This window comes from Cnephaeus nilssonii (assembly GCF_951640355.1).
Source record: "Cnephaeus nilssonii genome assembly, chromosome: 4".
In the NCBI taxonomy this organism is placed as follows: Eukaryota; Metazoa; Chordata; class Mammalia; order Chiroptera; family Vespertilionidae; genus Cnephaeus; species Cnephaeus nilssonii.
In genome coordinates this window covers 50329002-50349690 of record NC_137075.1, presented here as the reverse complement: position 1 = coordinate 50349690, position 20689 = coordinate 50329002, and the positions used below count along the sequence as shown (strand labels likewise).

Sequence of the window (20689 nt, the reverse complement as noted above, 5' to 3'; positions counted from 1 at the left end):
AGTTGTATCAGTGTGAGAATCACGTCACCTTTCCTTTATAGTGGGACACAAGTGCCTTATCTACAGTTTATGTAACACACAGCATGTGTCTTTTCAGGATCAGCCAGAGAAAGAAGCCAATGTGAGTCTTGCAAGTTGGGACGCTGAGAAGATGGCCATGTTCGCTTTCAACATTTCCCACATCAGCAACAAGCTCCGAATCCTAGAACTCCTTCCAGCTCTTACAACTCTAACGAATCACAACAGATACTTGATTGAATCTGGCAATGAAAACGGCTTCTTTAAAATCAACCAAAAGGAAGGGATCAGCTACCTCCACTTCACGAAGAAGAAGCCAGTGGCTGGAACCTATTCATTACAAATCAGCAGCACTCCACTTTATAAGAAGAAAGAACTGAACCAGCTAGAAGACAAATATGACAAAGACTACCTCAGTGGTGAACTGGGTGATAATCTGAAGATGAAAATTCAGATTTTGCTTCATTAATTCACCATCCAGAGACCCAATAATTAAAAACCAAAGATAGATAGGTAGAACTGAATTCCCCCCGCCCCCAATCAGAATTTTATATCATAGGTACAATCTTTCACCAAATCAATTTCTATAAATAAGCACTATTCTTGTATTACCAAAGCAAGGTACAGGAGACTACCCTAGTTCAAACAACCACTTTCTCAGGCTTCTCATGTGTGTAGCTAAGCTACCTTGACATATGTGTTGATTCTTGAAAACTGGGATGTGTATTTCTACTGGGGGCTGGCCATCCACGCTCACGTGCCATCCTTCTAGCAGACATACAGGAATGTGCTTTCAATTGTTGGACTTCTATTTTTTTCAGATTTTAAAACTTTGCTTCTCCAAATAAAAGTACTAGGTTGGCCATTTCTAATATCTACTTGGTGCTAGTAAATTCTCAAACTAGATTCATAAATGCACTGTAATATTTACACAACTTAGAAACCAAATTCCAAGTATTCAGCTCAAATACTTCATTAATTTCAATCAACCAAAGTTAGTTCAGTAGCTTATCTCAGTTATGAGTATAATACATTACATGTAAATTAAGTGTGTGTATACTGTAATCGTGCTATTTTTATCATTGAAACATTTATAAACTAGAATAATAATACCCTTAATGTGAGGGTTTGTAATGGTGCTTTTTAAGACCAAAGACTTGTTAAATGTGTACACCAAGTGGTATTGAAATTTCTGTGACTGGCCCGCACGTGCACGGAGGTCTGGGAGGACCGGGAAACAGCCTCAGCAGCCAGAACATCACCGGAGCATCCTTCATCACAGCTGTGCCGTCTGCCAAGATGACCCTCGGTCATTCCTGTCCACAAGGGGTCCATGTCATAAATGTCACAATAAAACAGTCTCTTCTTTTTTTTTAGTGTACCCCTTGATTTTGTGTTCTTGCATGGATGTGGGATTGGAGGGGCCATTCTGGAGGCTAAATAAAGTCTCCTGAATTTGAATTATCCTGGGTCTGTTACTTACAGCTTCTAAAGGTGCCAAATGTATAACCACTGTAAGCAAACTTCACATATTTGAGTCTCTTGTTTCATAATTCACTAAAGACCGCAGCATTATTTCTTACCAGTGAGAGATTTAGATTGGAGCATCATTTCTAAAGCATGACCTAATTACTCCGGTGACTTTTCAACTACTAGATTTAAGTGCTTTAAAAATCTCAAGTTTAGTCATTGTCTTAGAGCACATGCATTTCATTACAAAAGATTTATCCTGCCCCTTTCCTCAAATATATACACAGTGTTGGCAAGCCTTCGGTGTTCCATCCCTCTTTTCCCCCTAAACATCTGTTGTTAGTCAGTACTAGTCTAATTACAAAGGGATAATTCCAAATTGAATCCAATCGAAGGCTATTAATCTTGTTTTCTGAATGTCATAATTTGAAAATGCAGTTTTATTTTAAGTGCAATATTGAATAGTTAACAATTAAGCTCATTCAAATGATATGAAATGATTTTTAAAATACCAGGAAGGTCAATGGTAGTGAAAATAAAGGGAAGTGAGATTGCCACGTGAAGGGAGAAGAAACTGTACAGGACTCAGACAAATCCTCTCAAAATCTGTGGACAGCTAAGGAAGATGGAACAGGCATGTTCCAGAAGACAAAACCAGGATCATTTGGAGTGCAGTTCAGTTTAGCACTTACCTGCCTCATTCTGGGGCTACCCTCTGAGACAATGGGTTTCCTTGCAATGTGGTGACATCCCTGTCACTAGCTGGGTGGTTTCAGTCTAGGCATAATGTCGGCCAATGGACAATGATGCTTTCTTCTATATGAACATTTTTTAAAATATATATATTTTTAATATATTTTTATTGATTTCAGAGAGGAAAGGAGAGGGAGGGAGATAGAAACATCAACGATGAGAGAATCATTGACCGGCTGCCTCCTGCATGCCCCACCAGAATTGAACCTGGGACCCTTTAGTCCGCAGGCCAACGCTCTGCCCACTGAGCCAAACCGGCTAGGGCTACCTGAACATTTTAAAGTATTTTTTCATATCTCTTATTTTGCCATCCAAAAAACCTTGCTCAGAATAGGTGCTCAATAGAGATGAGTCGAATGACTATTTTGGAAAGGACTTGTATCTTGGTTAGGAAGTTAAATTTATGACTCAAAATTTCCTTCTAACTCTGCGCCTATGGCTCTGTGATGGAAGTGTGCTAAAATTATTAGGGAAGAATATATAGCATATGGTAAACGACAGTTTGCAATACGGAAAATGTCTTTGGTAATTTAACCAGAACTGCATTATATTCAATAACGGATTTTCTTTCTAACAAACAACAGAAGAAAATAGAGTTGGCACATAGTAGATCACTTTGATATTTTTAATAGTCTCAGTCTGGATTTTATTTATTTCAGAGCCAACAATTTTCAACGGCATATTTTCCATGTTTCTGACTGTAACGAAACATTTTCCTCATTGTTCCATTGTAAATATTCCTCTTGTTGGAACCACCTTAATCCCGAGACTTAAACCTGTACCTTTTAATTGTTTGTGACCTTTCAATTTTACTTTCAATGATTGAAGAACTTGGTTTTATAAATTGCTCAGAAGCTTGAAAACTTCTTGTCTCTACCCCCAGCCCATTTCATTTGCCAATAATTACTTTGTAAGTAGGGTTGAAGTGAACTCAGCTGGCCTTGTGAAATGTTAAACTTGCACAAACAACTACATTTTTATTCAGCAAATAGCACTTTACTCAGCCAAAATTGCTTTGGACATTGCCATTACAAATACTGTTCAACTTCAGAAATCATGTTTGTAAATTAGATGAGCCAAAATAAAGGACAATTAAGTTGATATTGTATTATATACTTAGAAGTCATATACCTATAAACTCTTAGAGATTTTTAAATCACCGTCAGCTATGTCCATAGAATGTACTTTATTCTGACTTAGCTATAATTCTTAGGGTATATTAGAAATGTGATTATTAAATGGTTTAAGGACATTGTTTTTAAATGCTAGCAGATTATTACTGGGAGAATCGTTTTCACATACATAGCTGACGACAGTTATTTCCCTCTTGCCAATTTTAAATAACACTTTGTTTTTTTAAAAAAAGGTAACTAATTTACTTCATTAGACTTGTGAGGCCCGATGTGAGCCTAACTGTGTATTGTTAGGAAAGGATTCTCAGTATTCTTCTGAGAATTAGAAACAAGAAGGCTGTGAGTTTGATTTTGCTAATTTCCATGTATCCATGACTGGGTTCACTTACAGGGTTGGGTCTCAATGAAAGGTTCTGACATTCTCACAAATGTCTGTGTAAACACGAGGGTCTTGTGCATTTGACATCCGACATACATTTGGCAGGACCTGGCAATATCACAGAATCTGTTATTTCAACTAACTGCTAATGATTCCAAAATGGCTTTTTTGGCAAACAAAATCAGAAACCTCCTTTTAGGACACGGGCTGTTTTGCATCCTTGGTTCAAGCCTGATTATGACCTCTGCAAATGGATGTCAGTTCCATTTTTACCCTTGGACAGTGGAAGGTGCATCCTTTTTAACTGAACGAACTCAATCGTAGCTCAACTCTATGCTCTCTGTCCATTGTTATTTTTGTTCCGTGTAAAGTAATTCTCGTGGTTATTTTTGATCCCCGGGACTTTTCCCGTTTCATGAATAAATGCAGCAGTAACCTCTCTCCGCTCCCTTTGGCCTCTTAAGGGTTGGGTATAGTGTCAGCTAGCGTGTTTCTGAAATTCTAGCTCAGCTTCGAAGCTAAGCAGCACCGAGGTGGAAAAGGTTAGCAGAAAGCAGCTGCTCTGTTCTGCAGGTCCTGGGTCATGTCCATACCCCACTTGATGTAGGCTCTGCAGCTGCGCTCGAAGTTGCCGAAATCAGAATAGGCCTGGTTCCTTTTTAAAATTCTCCCTAGGGGAAGACTGAAATAAAAGCTGAGTGGTTCCGCTTTTGCTTCTCCTGGAAATGGAGACATTTGACAACATCCTGGTGGTAATCACAGATCCCGTGGAGCCCACCAGCTATTGAGAGAAAGAGGTCACAGGCCTGGGTTGTTGTGTCTGCGTGGTCAGCTCTGCTCTGGGCGCCCCCAACAGCTCTGCCAGGTGAAAGGCCAGACCTGTCCCGAAAGATTAATGGGCCCTGACATGTCAGGATTTCAAAGCCTGGCAGGCTGGATTGGGTTGGTGTCTCTGTATTTTTATTGCTGCATGAAATCACGGTCATGGGTTGTTCAGTCTTTCTGTCTTCAGGTGCCCCTAATTATACCCCTTCGGCATGCTCACTGCACCTCTCCGGGCCAGTCCTGTGATCCAGCTCCAGGGATCCCAGGTAGGGGGACCAGCTCCTCCAGGGCTGCTTCCTACACGTGTGTAGACTGACCCCAGCAGGCTCTCTCTGGGTCCTTCTCAGTAATCAGTGAGCCCAAGAGTCCGTCCGCTGCAGAGCCAGCTTCCCAGGGGCACACGGCTCCCAATCGTGCCCATTGGGTCCAATCCCACCCATACTGGCCCCACATCCCCTGGGAAAGGGCATGGAAGCTGGGGCCACCATTCTTAAAGGCTGAAGCTCTCGGCCTCAAGTTTTTATTTTCTCAGGGTCTGTGATTCTTGGTTCACAGAATTTTGACTTCTCCTTGTCTTATAAGAAAGTTTGCAGAGAGTTCAGTCGGGTCCTGAGGTCCTCAGGCGCTCTTGGTCCAGAGTCCCGACTCTGCAGGAAATCTGAGGTCGGAAAGCTCTGTCCAGGGCTTATTCCCTAAGTTATTCAGCCAGGGCACCTCGATGTTTCTGAGTCTTGTTTTCCTCATCAGTATTTTAGGGTTAATGATAACACCTTCCCCAGATGCTCACAGGGATCAGTATTGCCTGCAATAGATGCATCATAGATACATAGATACTTTTAAAAATCTAACACCTCTAGTTTAAAAAGCACTTGTGAACAGTGTTCCTCTGCACCTCACCTCAATCCTGGGTAATTATAATCTTCATTGTGTATGAGTGCAGGTGTCTTGCCAAAGGTCTCTCTCCTTAAAGAGGTACGACTGAGGCTAAAAGCCCCAGACCTCCTGATGACATAGCACTTACTCATTTCACTGTGCCTGTCCAAAGAACAAATAAGATACAATATATGAGAGCAAAATAGGCACCTGCAAAGCTACAATTACACTTGTGATTGAAGATCCAGGCTCCTCTCTGCTCTTCCAGCTACAGAGTGAACACGAAGGAAAGAATTGAGCCACACCTTGCTCAGCCCTCTTGCTCCCCTTCCCCTTCTTCCCCCAGTAAATGCTTGTCCCTGCTGCCTCCTTTGTGTCATTTGAGAGCTCTGGTGGCAAGAATCTGCTTTGTCCTCATAGCTCCATTACGCAGCTCAGTGCCTAGCACACAGTAGGCACTGACTATGTGTTGAATGGATCAATGATTGAGATAGGAAGAAGTAAAAATACAAGTGAAAACAGGAAAAACCCATACAGAAGAGCAAACCATTTCTTCTCTCTGTTGTGTGACCTCCTCTTCTCCTCCCATTTTTTTGTTTTCCTCCACAAACATTTTTTTTGCACTTTCCTTGTGCCACCGGCATGAAGCACTAAGGACAAAGGTGAAAGAAGCCAGGTTTCTACCCTACAGGAACTTTAAAATAAGGGGGCGCCAAGCAGGTCTCTCCTAGTTGTATCTTTGGTGGGAACATGGTTAGACTTGGCAGGCCTCTGAAGGAGGAGGCAGGGTTAGGTGTCCTCACATCCCACCATCCTAGCAGACAGGGGCAAGATATGGCTCTGGAGTAGATTCACCTTTGACATCTAAAAGACCCATGTCTAGCCCTAGCTGATTTGGCTCAGTGGATAGAGCATCGGCCTGGGGACTGAAGAGTCCCAGGTTCGATTCCGGTCAAGGGCACATGCCCAGGTTGCAGGCTTGATCCCCAGTAGGGGGCGTGCAGGAGGCAGCCGATCAATGATTCTCTCTCATCATTGATGTTTCTATCTGTCTCACCCTCTCTCTTCCTTTCTGAAATCAATAAATTAAAAAAATAAAATAAAAAAGACTTTCTTTTAAAAAAAAATAAAAGACCCATGTCTAGATCTTTATGAATCATCAAAATTAGAAACAGCATTCTACCACACGTAATGCTGAAACATGGCAATTTCCAGTGGTGAATGCACTTTTAGAGTTAGATTCCTGTTTAAATGAAACTTACCCTAATTAAATCTAACACAAAATATAAGCAGAGCTGCTTGGGTTAAAGCAGAGCTAGACAGCCTGGGGTCTCTACTCACTGCCTCCAAAATAAATTTTATTGAAATTACAACTGAAAGGTCCTTTAGAGTTTCATTGATTCTACAAATGTAAGACAAATATAATGTATAAAGTTCATTTTAAATGTTGACACAAACCCTAAGCCCATGGTTCTTAAATAAGGGTGTTATAAACACATGCCAAATGATGAAGTTATAAATATTTTCATAGTATTAACATAAGGCAGAAACTGACTAGATGCTCACCAACCCTACTTTTCACTCTCAGGCCCATAAAAGGACATCCCCTAACTTTCTCTGCAGTTAGGCTGCGGTCCGATGATGGATTCTAACCATGGATACGTCAGGAGAAGTGCTATATGCCATTTCCAGGTCTAGCAAAAAAAATACATTGCCCTGGCCGGGTAGCTCAGTTGGTTAGAGCACCAAGATTTCCGGTTTGATCCCAGTCAGGGCGCATGTAGAAATCAACCATGAAGGCATAAATGGGCGGGGCAACAAATCGACGTTTCTCTCTGTCTCTCTCAAGTCAATCATCCACACTCAAAAGGAATAAACTTCATTGCATTAGCCACTGATATTTTAGAATTATTTGTTATATATCTGTTATATTTATAAATTTATATGTACATTTATACGTATGCATATTTGTCTAGGCTGTCTAGAGTCATTGTATTAGTCAGGGGAGTTCAGTGGTCGGCAAACCACGGCTCGCGAGCCACATGCGACTCTTTGGCCCCTTGAGTGTGGCTCTTCCACAAAATACCACGCCCTGGGCGAGTCTATTTTGAAGAAGTGACATTAGAAGTTTAAGTTTAAAAAATTTGGCTCTCAAAAGAAATTTTTATCATTGTACTGTTGATATTTGGCTCTGTTGACTAATGAGTTTGCCGACCACTGGGGTGGCTCATATAGAGCCACTTGTTTCACTACAAAGAATCCACATCAGCCTTAGCAGCACACTAGAATGGCTCAGGGAACTTTTTAAAGCACCGGTGTCTGGGCTGCTCCTCTGACCCACTGATTCAGAATCTCTGCAGTTGAGGCCCAGCCACGGTCGGTGTTAAGAGCTCTCCAGGGGATTCCAGTTTGCAGCCAAGGCTGAAACCCCTGCTCTCAAATTCAGGCCCGTTGTAAATGGCCACTTGGAGAAATTCACCCTGTAGTTCTGAGATGCATTCCACCGCTGCTAACACTGCTGGTCTATATGTCATTGGATTACCATAATCATATGAACCTTGACATTTTCTGACTCTGCAAACTGTGTCTTTTCATTGGAGTTTGGGGTGCAGCATCGGTAGGGAGCAATCAAGCTTGCAGCGAGGTGTGGATGTCGCCAGGTGGTTGCCTAGACTCATTGACCTACCCCATGACTATCACACACACTAGCCTTTGGGCAAGATTGTAATTTTTGCCTCCAGACTGGGTAGTTCTCAGTCTCAGGGAGTCAACATCTCTAATGTGAAGTCTGCTCATAGGAAAACATTGGGGAAGCCCCCTAAAAATATCTAAATCAGAACTATGGTCCAGTTAACTCAAATTTCCTCATACCACCTTACAAAACTGGAAAAGGTAAATTCGTTCTTCTGAAGTGATAGTTCTCTGGAGTAAAAATGGAAATTATCTTTTCCAGAAAGTATCAATTTCTGGTAAGAGTGTGCAAGTTAATATGGTGGGATACGGGGTCAGGCCACCACCCAGCCCCTGATCTGACTCCAGGTTCTGTCATTGGGTCTTGCAACACTGGAATGATAGCACAGTGCATTTACCAGGAATGGCGCTGCGCTCTGTTACCTAAGATTTAAGCCTCTAATATGCCTTCCAAGGAGTTTTTTTGTTGTTGTTGTTGTTGTTCAGAAAACCACAAAAGAAAAACTGAAGATGAAACAAGAACTACAGAAAAGTGGGAAATTGTTGCCAATATGAGAGTCAGAAAAAGGAACATGTATTTTGAATAAGCATGCTCAATTGCATTTCCACGTACTTCATGTGTGAAGGACTATCTGATTACAGAGGACAAAAAGGATCTGATATCCTATATAATAAAGAGGTAATATGCAAATTGACCGTCATGCCCTCATACAAGATGGCTGCCCCCATGTGGTCATAAGATGGCCGTCACAAGATGGCCGGCAGGGGAGGGCAGTTGTGGGTGATCAGGCCAGCAGGGGAGGGCAGTTAGGGGTGACCAGGCCAGCAGAGAGGGGCAGTTGGGGGCAACCAGGCCAGCAGGGGAGGGCAGTTGGGGGCAACCGGGCCAGCAGGGGAGGGTGGTTGGGGATGACTGGGCCTGCAGGGGAGGGCAGTTGGGGGCAACCGGACCTGCAGGGAAAGGCGGTTGGGGTGACCAGGCCAGCAGGGGAGGGCAGTTGAGGGCAACTGAGCCGGCAGAGAGCAGTTAGGTGTCGATCAGGCTGGCAGGGGAGTGGTTAGGGGGTGATCAGGCTGGCAGGCAGAAGCGGTTAAGGGCAATCAGGCAGGCAAGCAGTTGGGAGCCAGCAGTCCCGGATTGTGAGAGGGATGTCCAACTGCTGGTTTAGGCCTGATGCCTGTGGGATCAGGCCTAAACCAGCAGTCGGACATCTCCCGAGGGGTCCCAGATTAGAGAGGTTGCAGGCTGGGCTGAGGGACACCCCCCTCCAGTGCATGAATTTCGTGCACTGGGCCTCTAGTAAAAAAATAATTCCAATTCCAAATAAGTTTAAGTGTTTTATTACATCCAATGCATGTGATAAATATCCTATGTGGAATATAAAGAAAGACATCCATTTCAATCAAACAGGGCCTCAAAAAACATTTGCCTCCTAATGGGTATTTATTCTTTATCTAATATCATCAGAATATTTGTCAGAAGAGGTTAGGAATTATATTTATATGTAAAAAGCATGTCAAACACTATCAGACTTGAAAGGAACTTCAACTGCCTCTTCAATAGTGGAGAACAGATTCTGTGTGATTTTTTTTTTTAAATAAGCTAAACTGACTTAGGATAATCCATCATTCCTTCATTGCTCTTATTCTTTAAATATGTGTCCTCTTTTTAAAAACACGTTGACATAATTCACAAAGACTCAACATACCAACCTGATGAGATGGTTGATCCTCATCAACTTAATATTTTACCCTGGGCTGAAGTGCTTAGCAACATCTCCCAACTTAGAGATTTCATCATACATCTCGTGTCTATAGCTCGTTTATAAAATATGAAGCAAGGCCACCTCCAGCATGGTTCCCTCATAATTTGTTCCCAAAGACCTCAATAATCCTCCCCTCCCTTCCCTGTCTGGCTTCTGCTCCATTGGTTACAAACCACAAAAGGACTTTGATCCAAATAGATACACCCATTTACTCACTGACTGAGTAACAAATTTACACAAAAATACACTTTACAGGGTAGGAGAGGATTTTGGAGGAAGAGAATGAAGGGAGCTGTGTGATGGGGTGGGTGGTGGTGGTCCAAGAGGGGAAATCATCAAATGGGTGGCAAAGGAAGTTAGTTGTGCTTGTTTTAAACCAAGATAGTTATGCTTTTAGTAAATATTTATTGAGACCTTCTCTGTGTTTTGCACTGTGCTAGGCTTTATGGCAAATGCAGAAGGGGTCTGCAACATTAAAGCACTATGCAAGGGATTTAAAATCTAGTGACAAGATGAACACACATGAAGCCACTGCATGGGAGTGCTTATACACACACACACACACACACACACACACGTTACAGAGAAAAATTCGTTTCTACAATGTCCCAAGAACTTCAGAAATTTCTTATTTATGTCTCATAACCTTTCTGCAAAGTTAGGTACTGTTAACCCCTTCTGATAATGGAGAATCTGAGGCCCAGGGAGGGTAAGTGATCATCCCAACATCACACACCTAACAAGTGGCAGAGATGGATTCCGTCCTAAATTATCTAACTCTGTTTTCGTCAGGGAAGATCTCAGTGGTTCATTCTAATAAAAGTTTATTTCCTGCCTGAAGTCTACAGATGTTCCTGGTTGGCTCTCCCGGGAGGTTATTGTCCAGGTGAAAACTTGGGAATCCAGACCCTTTCCCTCCTGAAGCTCTGCTATCCTCAATGCCTGGCATCCGAGCTTGTGGATGAAGAGGGAGGTGAGTGATGATGGCACCGGAGATACTGTAACAACCCCCTCCAAATGCACTACAGATCCCTTTCCCTTCACAGACCATCGTTAGTTTTGTAGCCTAGTAAGGTGCACAGGGCTTGGGAAATGGAGTGGCTGGGTAGCTGGGTCCCAGAAACAACCTGCCCTGGTGGAAGGAGAGAGAATACCTTTGGCTGCTACCTACCTCTCTCCCTGCCACAAGCCCCAAAGCCACTAAGTGTCACACTTCTGGGCCATCTGAGGGAGAGCTAAATTATGTGGCGCTACATTACAGTTCCTGAAAGAAGTTCAGGGGAGTGGGAGGGCAGACGTTTGGAGCAGAAGGAAGGGAACCTGAGTAGGTGCTGAAAGTGGGTGAGGAAGACATTCTGGCTGAGAAGAACCAGAGTAAACATGCGAAGCTGGGAAGGGAAGGATGCATTCATGGCCATGCTATGAGACCTAGTTACAAGGTGAACCACACGCAGTGGCCTCTGTCCCAGACCGAGCTCCCAGGGGAGGGCAGCTGAGAAAAGTAGGGCTTATAGGACCCTGGCCATAAGCCCTGTAAGCTCAGTTGGTTAGAGTGGTGTCCTGATACACCATGGTTGTGGGTTCCATCCCTGATCAGGGCACATACAAGAATCAACCAATGAATGCATAAATAAGTGCAATAACAAGTTCCCCCCTTCTCTCTCTCTCTCTCTCTCTCTCTCTCTCTCTCTCTCTCTCTCTCTCCCCCACCCCCTTCTCTCTTACTCTCCCTTTAAATCAATAAAAAAAAGTAGGGCTCATAAGTGTTTTTCAACTGACGCAGGCTGTATACTTCCCAGGGACTTCTGAAAATGTAAACTCACACAGGCCAGGGACCATGTTTTGCATGTTGTGTTTTGCTATTCAGCACCCAGAACTTAACAATGGCTCAGAAATGATGAGTTGTGCATGTTCTATGGGCAAGGGTGGGCTTTTGAAAAATGCACCAAGAGGTGGATCATCCAAGGCCTTCCAGTTTCATTGTCAACCATGGGGCTTTCCATTACCTAAAAGGAGTTGTCAGGTCCTCGACTCTTGTAACTTGTATCTTTTCCACAAAAGAAGCCCTAAAACTTGGCAAGGGCTTATATAGCGGAGGTGGTGAAAGCATTTCCATCAGGGATGCGGGTGAAAGCTTCTTGGAGATGTGGCAGCCATGCTGGGCTGTTATAGAGAGAACTAGAGGCTCGGTGCATGGATTCGTGCACATTGAAAGGAAATTAATTAGAAGAAATATTTTAGAGGCCGGGGAGGGACCGCTGGAAGTTGGCTTCAGGGTGTGTCTGGTCCATCTCTCCCAGTCCTGATTCCGGCCCATCAGGGCAGCTGGCCGGGGAGGGACCGTGGGAGGGCTCCAGGGCATGTCCGGCCCATCTTGCCCAGTCCCAATCAGCCAGACCCCAGCAGCAAGCTAACCTAACAGTTGGAGCATCTGCCCCCTGGTGGTCAGTGCACATCATAGTGACTGGTCGAATGGTCGAATGAACGGTCAGACACTTAGCATATTAGGCTTTTATTACATAGGATATCTTGTTAAGAGCAGTGACGTGGGCAAGAACAGAGTGGGCAGTAGGGCCAGCTGGCAGGTACGGCCTGGAAAGGGAGGAGCAGGGTCATGAAGTTGTGGTCATGGAGCTAGAATGCCTGCCCAGACCAGTTCGAATACAGGGGCTGTTTGGGGGGTGCTAACCCAGCAGGAGTGCACAGGATTGTCTCAGGTGGTGGGGCAGATCAGGAAGCCTCAGACTGTGGACAGATCAGGCCCCTTTCCATCCCCATTTACGATCACTTGGCCACCACGTGGCCGAGGCCCCTTATCTCCATGGGCATTTAGGCCTGAGGCTTCTGTCTCAGTCACTTGTTGAAAGAATGAGCTCCTGCAGGAGTGCAGGTGGGAGGCCTCGGCCAGGCGGAGGGAGGCAATGGATTCAAGAGACAGTGAGGAGAGCGTCCTGCTCCCTGCAGTTCTGCTGAGGAAAGTCTCCTCTCTCCTCATCTCCGTTTTCCACCTTTCCCTGGCCCGCTGTGTCTGGACACTGAGAAGACAGGGTTATAGAAGAGGTTAGGGACGACTAACAGGAAGGGGACTTGTGACTTGTGTAAGACCTTGGGTAAAGGAGGGAAAGGTGAAGCAGGGGTGACTGGGGCTCCAAGTCTCGGGGATGGGTGACGTCTTAAGGCCTCAGTGGCCATGGGATGCAGGACCCTGTGGGAAGGTGGGAGTAGTAAAAATAAACAGCTGGATGAATTGGGTGAATGTGAAATCAGCAATTATAGAATGCAGTTTTGCCTTGGTGGCAGAAAAAGAATAGTAACATAGAAGAAAAGTAACATCTTTTAAGCTTATAAAAGACCATCAGAACCAAAGGCTGCAGCAGGATGGGTGGTGGATCTAGGCAAGTTGGTGAGGCTTCGGTGCTCCAGGTGGCACAGCTGGGAAAGGAAGTGGTAGAGTTCTGCCTCAAAGTTGCCCTGGGTGACCTCCCACATCCACCTGCTCCGCTTCTCCCTCCTCTGAGCCCATCCCCTGTGCTTCCAGCCATCAGATTCCATGGGAACCAATGACTCAGATGGCCCACCCCATGTCACTCTCCATTCTTCTGGTTTCTTTAGGGACACAGAAAGGCTCCTGGTAAAAATATGGAACCCAAGATTTGCTAATGGGGCACCTCCACCCCAATGTGAATCCCTTTTTGAGAGAACTGACGAAGGACCCTGTGCTCTAAGGTTCGAGAAGTCCTACAGCTCAATCCCAGGCCGAGGTCTTGTACATTTGGAAAGATCTTTCCAACTTGCAAAGTGTTGTTACGTGGGCATGTTCTCCCCTAGAGTGAGGGTGATAAACAACCCGATGAGACCCCGGTCTGGCTGCTGCGTGTTCCAAGGGAGGGGAGGCCTCCCTGACCACGCGAGGTGCCCCACACCCTGTGTCCTCCCTTTCTCACAACCGCCAGACCCCCAGGGAGTGCTGGAGAAGATGAGCTAGTGCTCAAGGCTCCCAAGTCTGGGCAAGCCCCAGGCCACCTCCTCTGCCTCCTGACCACAGCCAGCTCAGAGGAGAGATGCTCCCCGCTCAGATCCGGGCTGGAACCAGCGTCTCAGGAGAAGGGCCAAGCAAATTGGGTCAGACTTCCTTGCTGGGATGAGAGATTCCTTGGAGTGACCGGGTATGTGTCAGCTGCTCAAAGATTCCACTCTCCTTTCCCAGCTCCTAAGCCTCCGCCCTCCCCATAGGGAGCGCCGGCTGCCAAGGAGCACCGCTCTGCCCTCTGGCTGCTGTGGCACGTGTGCTCAATAATAATGAGCATCGTTTATGGGGCCCTTAGAATGTGCCAGGCGGCGTGCTAACCACTTCACAAATGTAGCCGATTCACCAGCTCAGGATGTGAAATGAGCTCACATTCGCGCAAATGAACATTAAATGCCTGTGCATCGTGTTATGTCTATGTAAGAGCCCCAAGGCCCCAGACAGACATCTTCTGTCCGCAGGGTCAGTTTAGGTGAGTACAGCCATAAGGCATAAAACCCAAACGTTACCTAGTCAGCCAAGGAGCCTCATCCTTTTTGTCTGTGGTCGCCACTGTCAGTAGTCACTGTTGGGATTCCACAAAACCTGCCAAGAGACAGTCCCTTGATGAAATCAATGACCTGGTGTCTGTGGAGGCCTCTGCCCATTCCAAGAACTAAACCCCTCCAAACAGGCATTTCCAGCAATGAGAACAAGTCCAAAGCACTGTGGATGTCAGAAATGCACCTGCTGTGCTCCACTGTCCTCTGTCCATGTCACTTAAAGGCAAGGGCCCTTAGACAAACACCAAGTGCTAGGGCTTCTCTTAATACACTGTCCTGAGTCCACACAGTTATTTATCCCAGTTCAGCTAACCATCATGCTTTCTATGCCTGACAATGGTGTAGAAGGGACCACCTCTCCATACATAACAACAATCCTATTTCCTGTCTCAGTATGACCAAGCATGCTTTTCAGGGAATCACCCACCTTATTTGTGGGTTATTTTTTTGAATTCTCAAACCCCTTTGTATTATTAGCTTCATTTCACAATTGAGAAAATAGTTAAATGATATAAAAGGAATAACTCAAGATCACACAGCAAATAAATGGTAGGACTGGGATTTAAACCCACATCTCCATCTCACTAAAGTGTTTGTGGTTGGGGTGTCCATTCAAGATAAAGTCCAGGGAAGAGGCTCCTTAAACAGGTAAATGTGTTCCTTTGTGGAGCCCTAGACCTGGGGAAAATGAGGAAAAACATGGGGAGCCAGTGAAGCTGATAGCCCCCATCTAAGCTGCATTGGAGGAGATGAACACCGAGCAGTTTGTGAGTAGCTAGGACATGTCATACCACATGTAGGGTGTGGCAGTTTAGCACACGTGTTGGTGTTGGACTGTGGCCTGGCCTGACTCTCTTGCTAGGCCAACAGTGTGAGTTAAGAAGACCCAGAAGGGTAAATGTGAGAGAATCCAAAGGCTTGTGTGCCAGCTATGAGCCTGTGTCCATTCCTAAGCTGTTTTGTTTGTTTGTTTGTTTGTTTGTTTTGTTCTGTTTTGTTTTTTTGCCTCAAACTCAGCACTAGTCTCCTTGGCCATAATTGTCTCTACTCTGGGTCTGATACTCTTTGAACAGAAACACATGGGAATAAAGATTGTATCTGGTTTCACTTAAAAGTCATTTGGTTAAATGAACTTGACTTTTCCAGTACCATCCTGAATCACCTTCTCTCCCAACAAAGGCCCACCTTGGTGAAACACTATCTGCTCCAGAGAAGTTCAGGTGGAAAATATTTGAACAGAAGTTAGAGTTGCGTCTCAGGCAAGAGCCAAGTAGCTGATGGAGAAATCAGAGAGCAGAGGCTATGGGTACAGAGAGGAGAAGGAGCAGGTGGCTCTGAGGGAGACTCATATTCTGGGGTGATGGCGGAGGAATGTTAGCAGGAAGTAAGCTGGGAACCACCAAGCCAAAGCAAATACAAGATCCAAAGCTGCCCATATGGTCTATCCATAAGGAACATTGCCAAGAGAGAGCGCAGCAGGGAGGAGAGAATGGAAGATTCACGGCACCTTGCTTAGCAGCCAACAACTGGCGGAGGTGGCGCCAGCAAGGCATTCTGGGCTCTACCTCTTGAGTAACTCAGATGGGGTGTTTCTGCCCCTTAGATCTGGGTACAAGAGGCTCAAATCCTATCTCCATCCCCAACCCTAGATTGAAATTAAATGCTGTCCCCAGGATTTCTTTGAACTCCTGAGGGTTTATATTATCACCACCTCCTCTGCCACTTAAGCTTCTACTTTCCAGCATGTTGTGCCTGTTGTGTACCATATTGACCCACATATCAAACACAGTGACCTCCCTCAAATTTCTAAACACCTCTGCCCTACTGCCTTCTGAAGTAGCCTTTAAAGGAGTTTAGCTTAAGGGGAACTGGAGGAGAGGATTCCTCATGGTGATGTAAAACAATGGATGCAGATGGCAATGTTCTACCCTTATTACATCTGCTTGCTTTGAACTTTTTCAAAGAGTGAATGCTTTCCTACTACATGTGCCCAAATATATGCTATCTGCTTCCTGAGAGTGGGCAGGTGGGTTTTTATATAAGCACTAGAGGTCCGGTGCATGACATTTGTGCACTGGGGGGGAGGCCCCTCAGCCCGGCCTGAGCCCTCTCACAGTCAGGGACCCCTCAGGGGATGTCCACCTGCCATCTTAAGCCCACTCCCTGCAGGGTCCTTAGTGCTGCCGTGGAGGCAGGAGAGGCTCCTGCCACTGCTGCTGCACTCGCCAGCTGTGAGCCCAGCTTCTGGCTGAGCGGCGCTCCCCCTGTGGGAGTGCACTGACCACCAGAGGGCAACTCCTGCATTGAACGTCTGCCCCCTGGTGGTCAGTGCATGTCATAGTGACCTGTCATTCTGCCATTTTGTTGATTTGCATATTAGGGTTTTATTATATACGATTAGATAATAACCATAAATACAGCTCACATTTATTGAGAATGTACACATGCCAGGCACTATTAAGACATTTAAATGGAGTAATTCATTTTATCATAACAACTATCACCATTTCACAGACTAGGAGATTATTAAGATATTGAGTGGTAAAGTAACTTCTCCAAGGGGACAGAGCTAATACATAACAGGACTGGGATTTGAGCCCAGGCAGTCTGACCTTTACTCACCTGGAACCTATCTAGAGCCCCTGTCTAGAGCCCAACATCACTAGAGAGAGTGGAGAACAGCTATAGCAGTAACTGGACCATGTGTATGAGAAGCAGAAGTTGGGAGAAAGGGAAAATGGAGATGAGAGCGCCTGAGGGATTATTAAATGGTCAATAGAATCTGGACTATGAAGAGAATAATCTATTTTAGAAAGAGGCTAATTTTCCCCTAGAGTCATACATTTGGACCTGAATTACAGCAAAGTTCAGAAAGAAATGCAACTCTAATGGACAGGGGAGGTAACCTCAGCCTGAACCTAGAGAAACCGGCTATGAGAATTCAGATAAGGACTGGGCAGGAGGCTGTCTCTGTTCTATGCTGTAGCTACAGATACAAGAAGGTTCTTGGCTACTTGCCACTGGTAATGGGAATAATGGGACAAAGGTAGGAAAAGCAGCAGAAGATAAATCTTTGTCAGGAGTCTAAAGATCTCTAAGTGTCTTTTGTTGTCTCTTGATCTTCAACTTCTAACTTGTTTCTAGAAACGTTTTTTCCCCAGTTGTATAGATGATATATCTTTACTGTGGGAAATTTGGAAAATGCAGAAAGGTATAAAGTAGAAAATGGCAATCACTCAGGGATTAAGTTAGTGTTCTATTAGACCCATGCATAACAGTATTCTGTTACATTAGACCCATGCAAAGCAGTCTTACTAGTATAATAAAGGTTACACTGTAGATCAATGGGGAAATGCACATTTTTCAATAAATTGGTGATGGTATAATTAGATGTCAATTTGGCAATAGAAATGCTCTTTTGGAACAACTCTGTTATTCATCACTATCATCATAAAAAATCTAGGTGGGCTAAAAACTTAAATCTAAGCTACATAGCTTATAGAAAACATGTAGGAGGATATCTTGATTTGCTTGGAGTAGGAAAAATTTCTTAAATAGGCGTCAAAAACATTAATTAGGACAAAAAAGATTGACAAATTCAGCTACTTTATAATTAAGAAATTCTATTCATCAAAAGACAATATAGCCTGGCCGGTTTGGCTCAGTGGTTAAGTGTCGACCTATGAACCTGGGGGTTACAGTTTGATTCCCATTCAGGGCACATGCCAGGGTTTCAGGCTCAATCCCCAGTAAGGGGCATGCAAGAGGCAGTCAATCAATAATGATTCATCACTGATATTTCCATCTCTCTCTACCTCTCCCTTACTATCTGAAATCAATAAGGAATATATGTTTTTGAAAAGACAATATAAAGAGGCTAAAAAGAGAAACCACTCGTCAGGGAAAATTTGCAACATATATGACTGACAAAGAACTAATAACCAGAATCCTATCTAATAAAGAGGGAATATGCTAATTGACCATCACTCCATCACAAAGATGGCTGCACCCACAGCTGAGGCCAAGTTCCCATAAGGAGCCTTAACGAGCAATCAGCAGGGACCTGAGGCTACGCCCTCTCCCACTCCTGTGAGGCTTGACAGGGGACCTCAGGCCGTGCCCCCCCACCTGGTAGGGCTTGACAGGGAACCTCAAGCCGTGCCCCCCACCCTGGCATCAGGCTGGGGGACGTCAGGCCGTGCCCCCCCATCCCGGCGCCAAGCCAGGGGACCTCAGGCCATGCCCCCCACCCGGCGGGGCTTGATGGGGGACCTCAAGGTGCGCTTCCAGTCCTGGTGCTGGGCTAGGGGACTTCAGGCTGCTCCCCCTGCCCCAGCGCCAGGCTGGGGGACCTCAGGCCACGCCCCCCCCCACCAGGTGGGGCTTGACAGAGGACTTCAGGCCGCGCCCCCCCACCCCAGCACCAGGCTGGGGGACCTCAAACTGCATCCCCAACCCTGCGGGGCTTGACGGGAGACCTAAGGCTGTGCCCCCCACCCCAGCACTGGGCGAGGGGACCTGAGGCTGCGCCCCCCTACCTGGCTGGGCTTGACAGGGGACCTCAGACCGTGCCCCCAACCCAGCGGGGCTTGACAGGGGACCTCAAGGTGCACCCCTAGTGCTGGGTCGGGGGACCTGAGGCTGTGTTCCTCTGCTGGTGGGGCTTGACGGGGGACCTGAGGCTGCACCCCCCACTCCCAGTGCTGGGCCAGGGGACCTGAGGCTGCGCCCCCCCCCCACCTGGCAGGGCTTGATGGAGGACCTCAGGCCATGCCCCCACCCAGCGGGGCTTGATGGGGGACCTCAAGGCATGCCTCCCACCCTGGTATGGGCTGGGGGACCTCAGGCCATGCCCCCTATCCTGGTGCTGGGCCAGAGGACCTGAGGCTACGCCCCCTGCCCGGCGGGGCTTGACAAGGGTGGGACTGGCCGGGTTGGATCTAGCTGAATGGGGGGGCGGGGCACGGCAGGGTCTGGGTCTCACGCAATTTTGAGGTGCATGTGGGTGGGCGGGGACTTGACTCTGGGTCCTGTGGTGCGCCCCAGACTCTGACAGGAGGGAGGTTTTCATATACATTTTACTAATTTTCTTTCATCTCTGACACTTCTATTATAGAGAAAGGGCAAATAGCAATATTAAATTATTTCCTCTAATTAATCCCCTTTTAATGTGCATGAATTTCGTGCACCAGGCCACTAGTATATAAATAACTATGAACCAATAAGAAAAAGAAAGACAGAAGAAAGGAAAATTTAGGTCCACATAAAACTGTGTACAACATTGTTGATTGCAGTATTTCACTTTTCAAAAAAAGTGAAAACAACCCAAATGTCCATTGACTGGTGAATCGATTAGTAAAATGTGATATGTCTACATAAAAAAATATTATTTGGCAATAAAAGGACATGAACCATAAAAACATTATGCTAAGTGAAAGAAGCCAATGACAAAGAACCACATATTGTATGATTCCTTTTATATGAAATATGCAGAATGGGAAAATTGATAGATAGAAAGGAGATTAGTAATTGGCTACATCTGGGGCAGTATGTGGTAATTAGGGGTGATAGCTAAGTGCTGCAGGGTGTCTTATGGGGTAATAAAAATGTTCTAAAATTGGTTGTGGCAATGGATACCCAACTTTATGAGTATATTAAAATTAATTGAATTATATACCTTAAATGGGAACAAAGACATGGCATGTTCAAACGGGTGTGAGTGAAGAGAGTTTAATTAAGGGGTTGTTTACAAAGGCATGAACAACATTAAAAGAACCACAGAAATGGTAAACCACTGGGGACTAACTGACCATGGAGACTTTTATCATTGCAAATCCTGAAGCAACAAGAGGAAGGAAGAGTCCTACCAGAGCGCTGTGAGAGCTGAGAAGAAAGGCAGCACCCCAGCAGCCAGAACTGTGGGCAGCAGCGAGGACGTGAGGGGTTTCATACTCCAGACACTCTCCTTGCCCACCTCTAAGCTTATGCTGTTGCCCACCCCCCACCCCCATTTGCCAAACCTAACTACAGCTGGAGGCAAAGCAGGCCGTGCTACCATTCATAAAGGGATACAGAGCAAGGCAGAGAAAAATGAAGAATGGACTGGGAGGGTAGAAATAGCCAGTATCTCCCATGACCTAGTAAGTGCACTCAGAGGTTTACACAATAAACAAGCTCAATGCACCATATTCAAGGTATGTGTGCAAGACTAG

General features: G+C 45.5%; 1 protein-coding gene across 1 annotated transcript in view; it reads left to right on the top strand.

Annotated features, from left to right (window-relative positions):
• Nucleotides 1-1399, top strand: part of FBN1 (fibrillin 1) — a 231190-nt gene extending 229791 nt beyond the window's left edge. The window contains exon 66 of the mRNA XM_079768479.1: nucleotides 98-1399. Coding sequence (XP_079624605.1) covers nucleotides 98-487 — 390 coding nt within the window. The 3' untranslated portion in view covers nucleotides 488-1399. The remainder of the gene's footprint in view (nucleotides 1-97) is intronic.
• Nucleotides 1400-20689: the final 19290 nt, after the last annotated feature.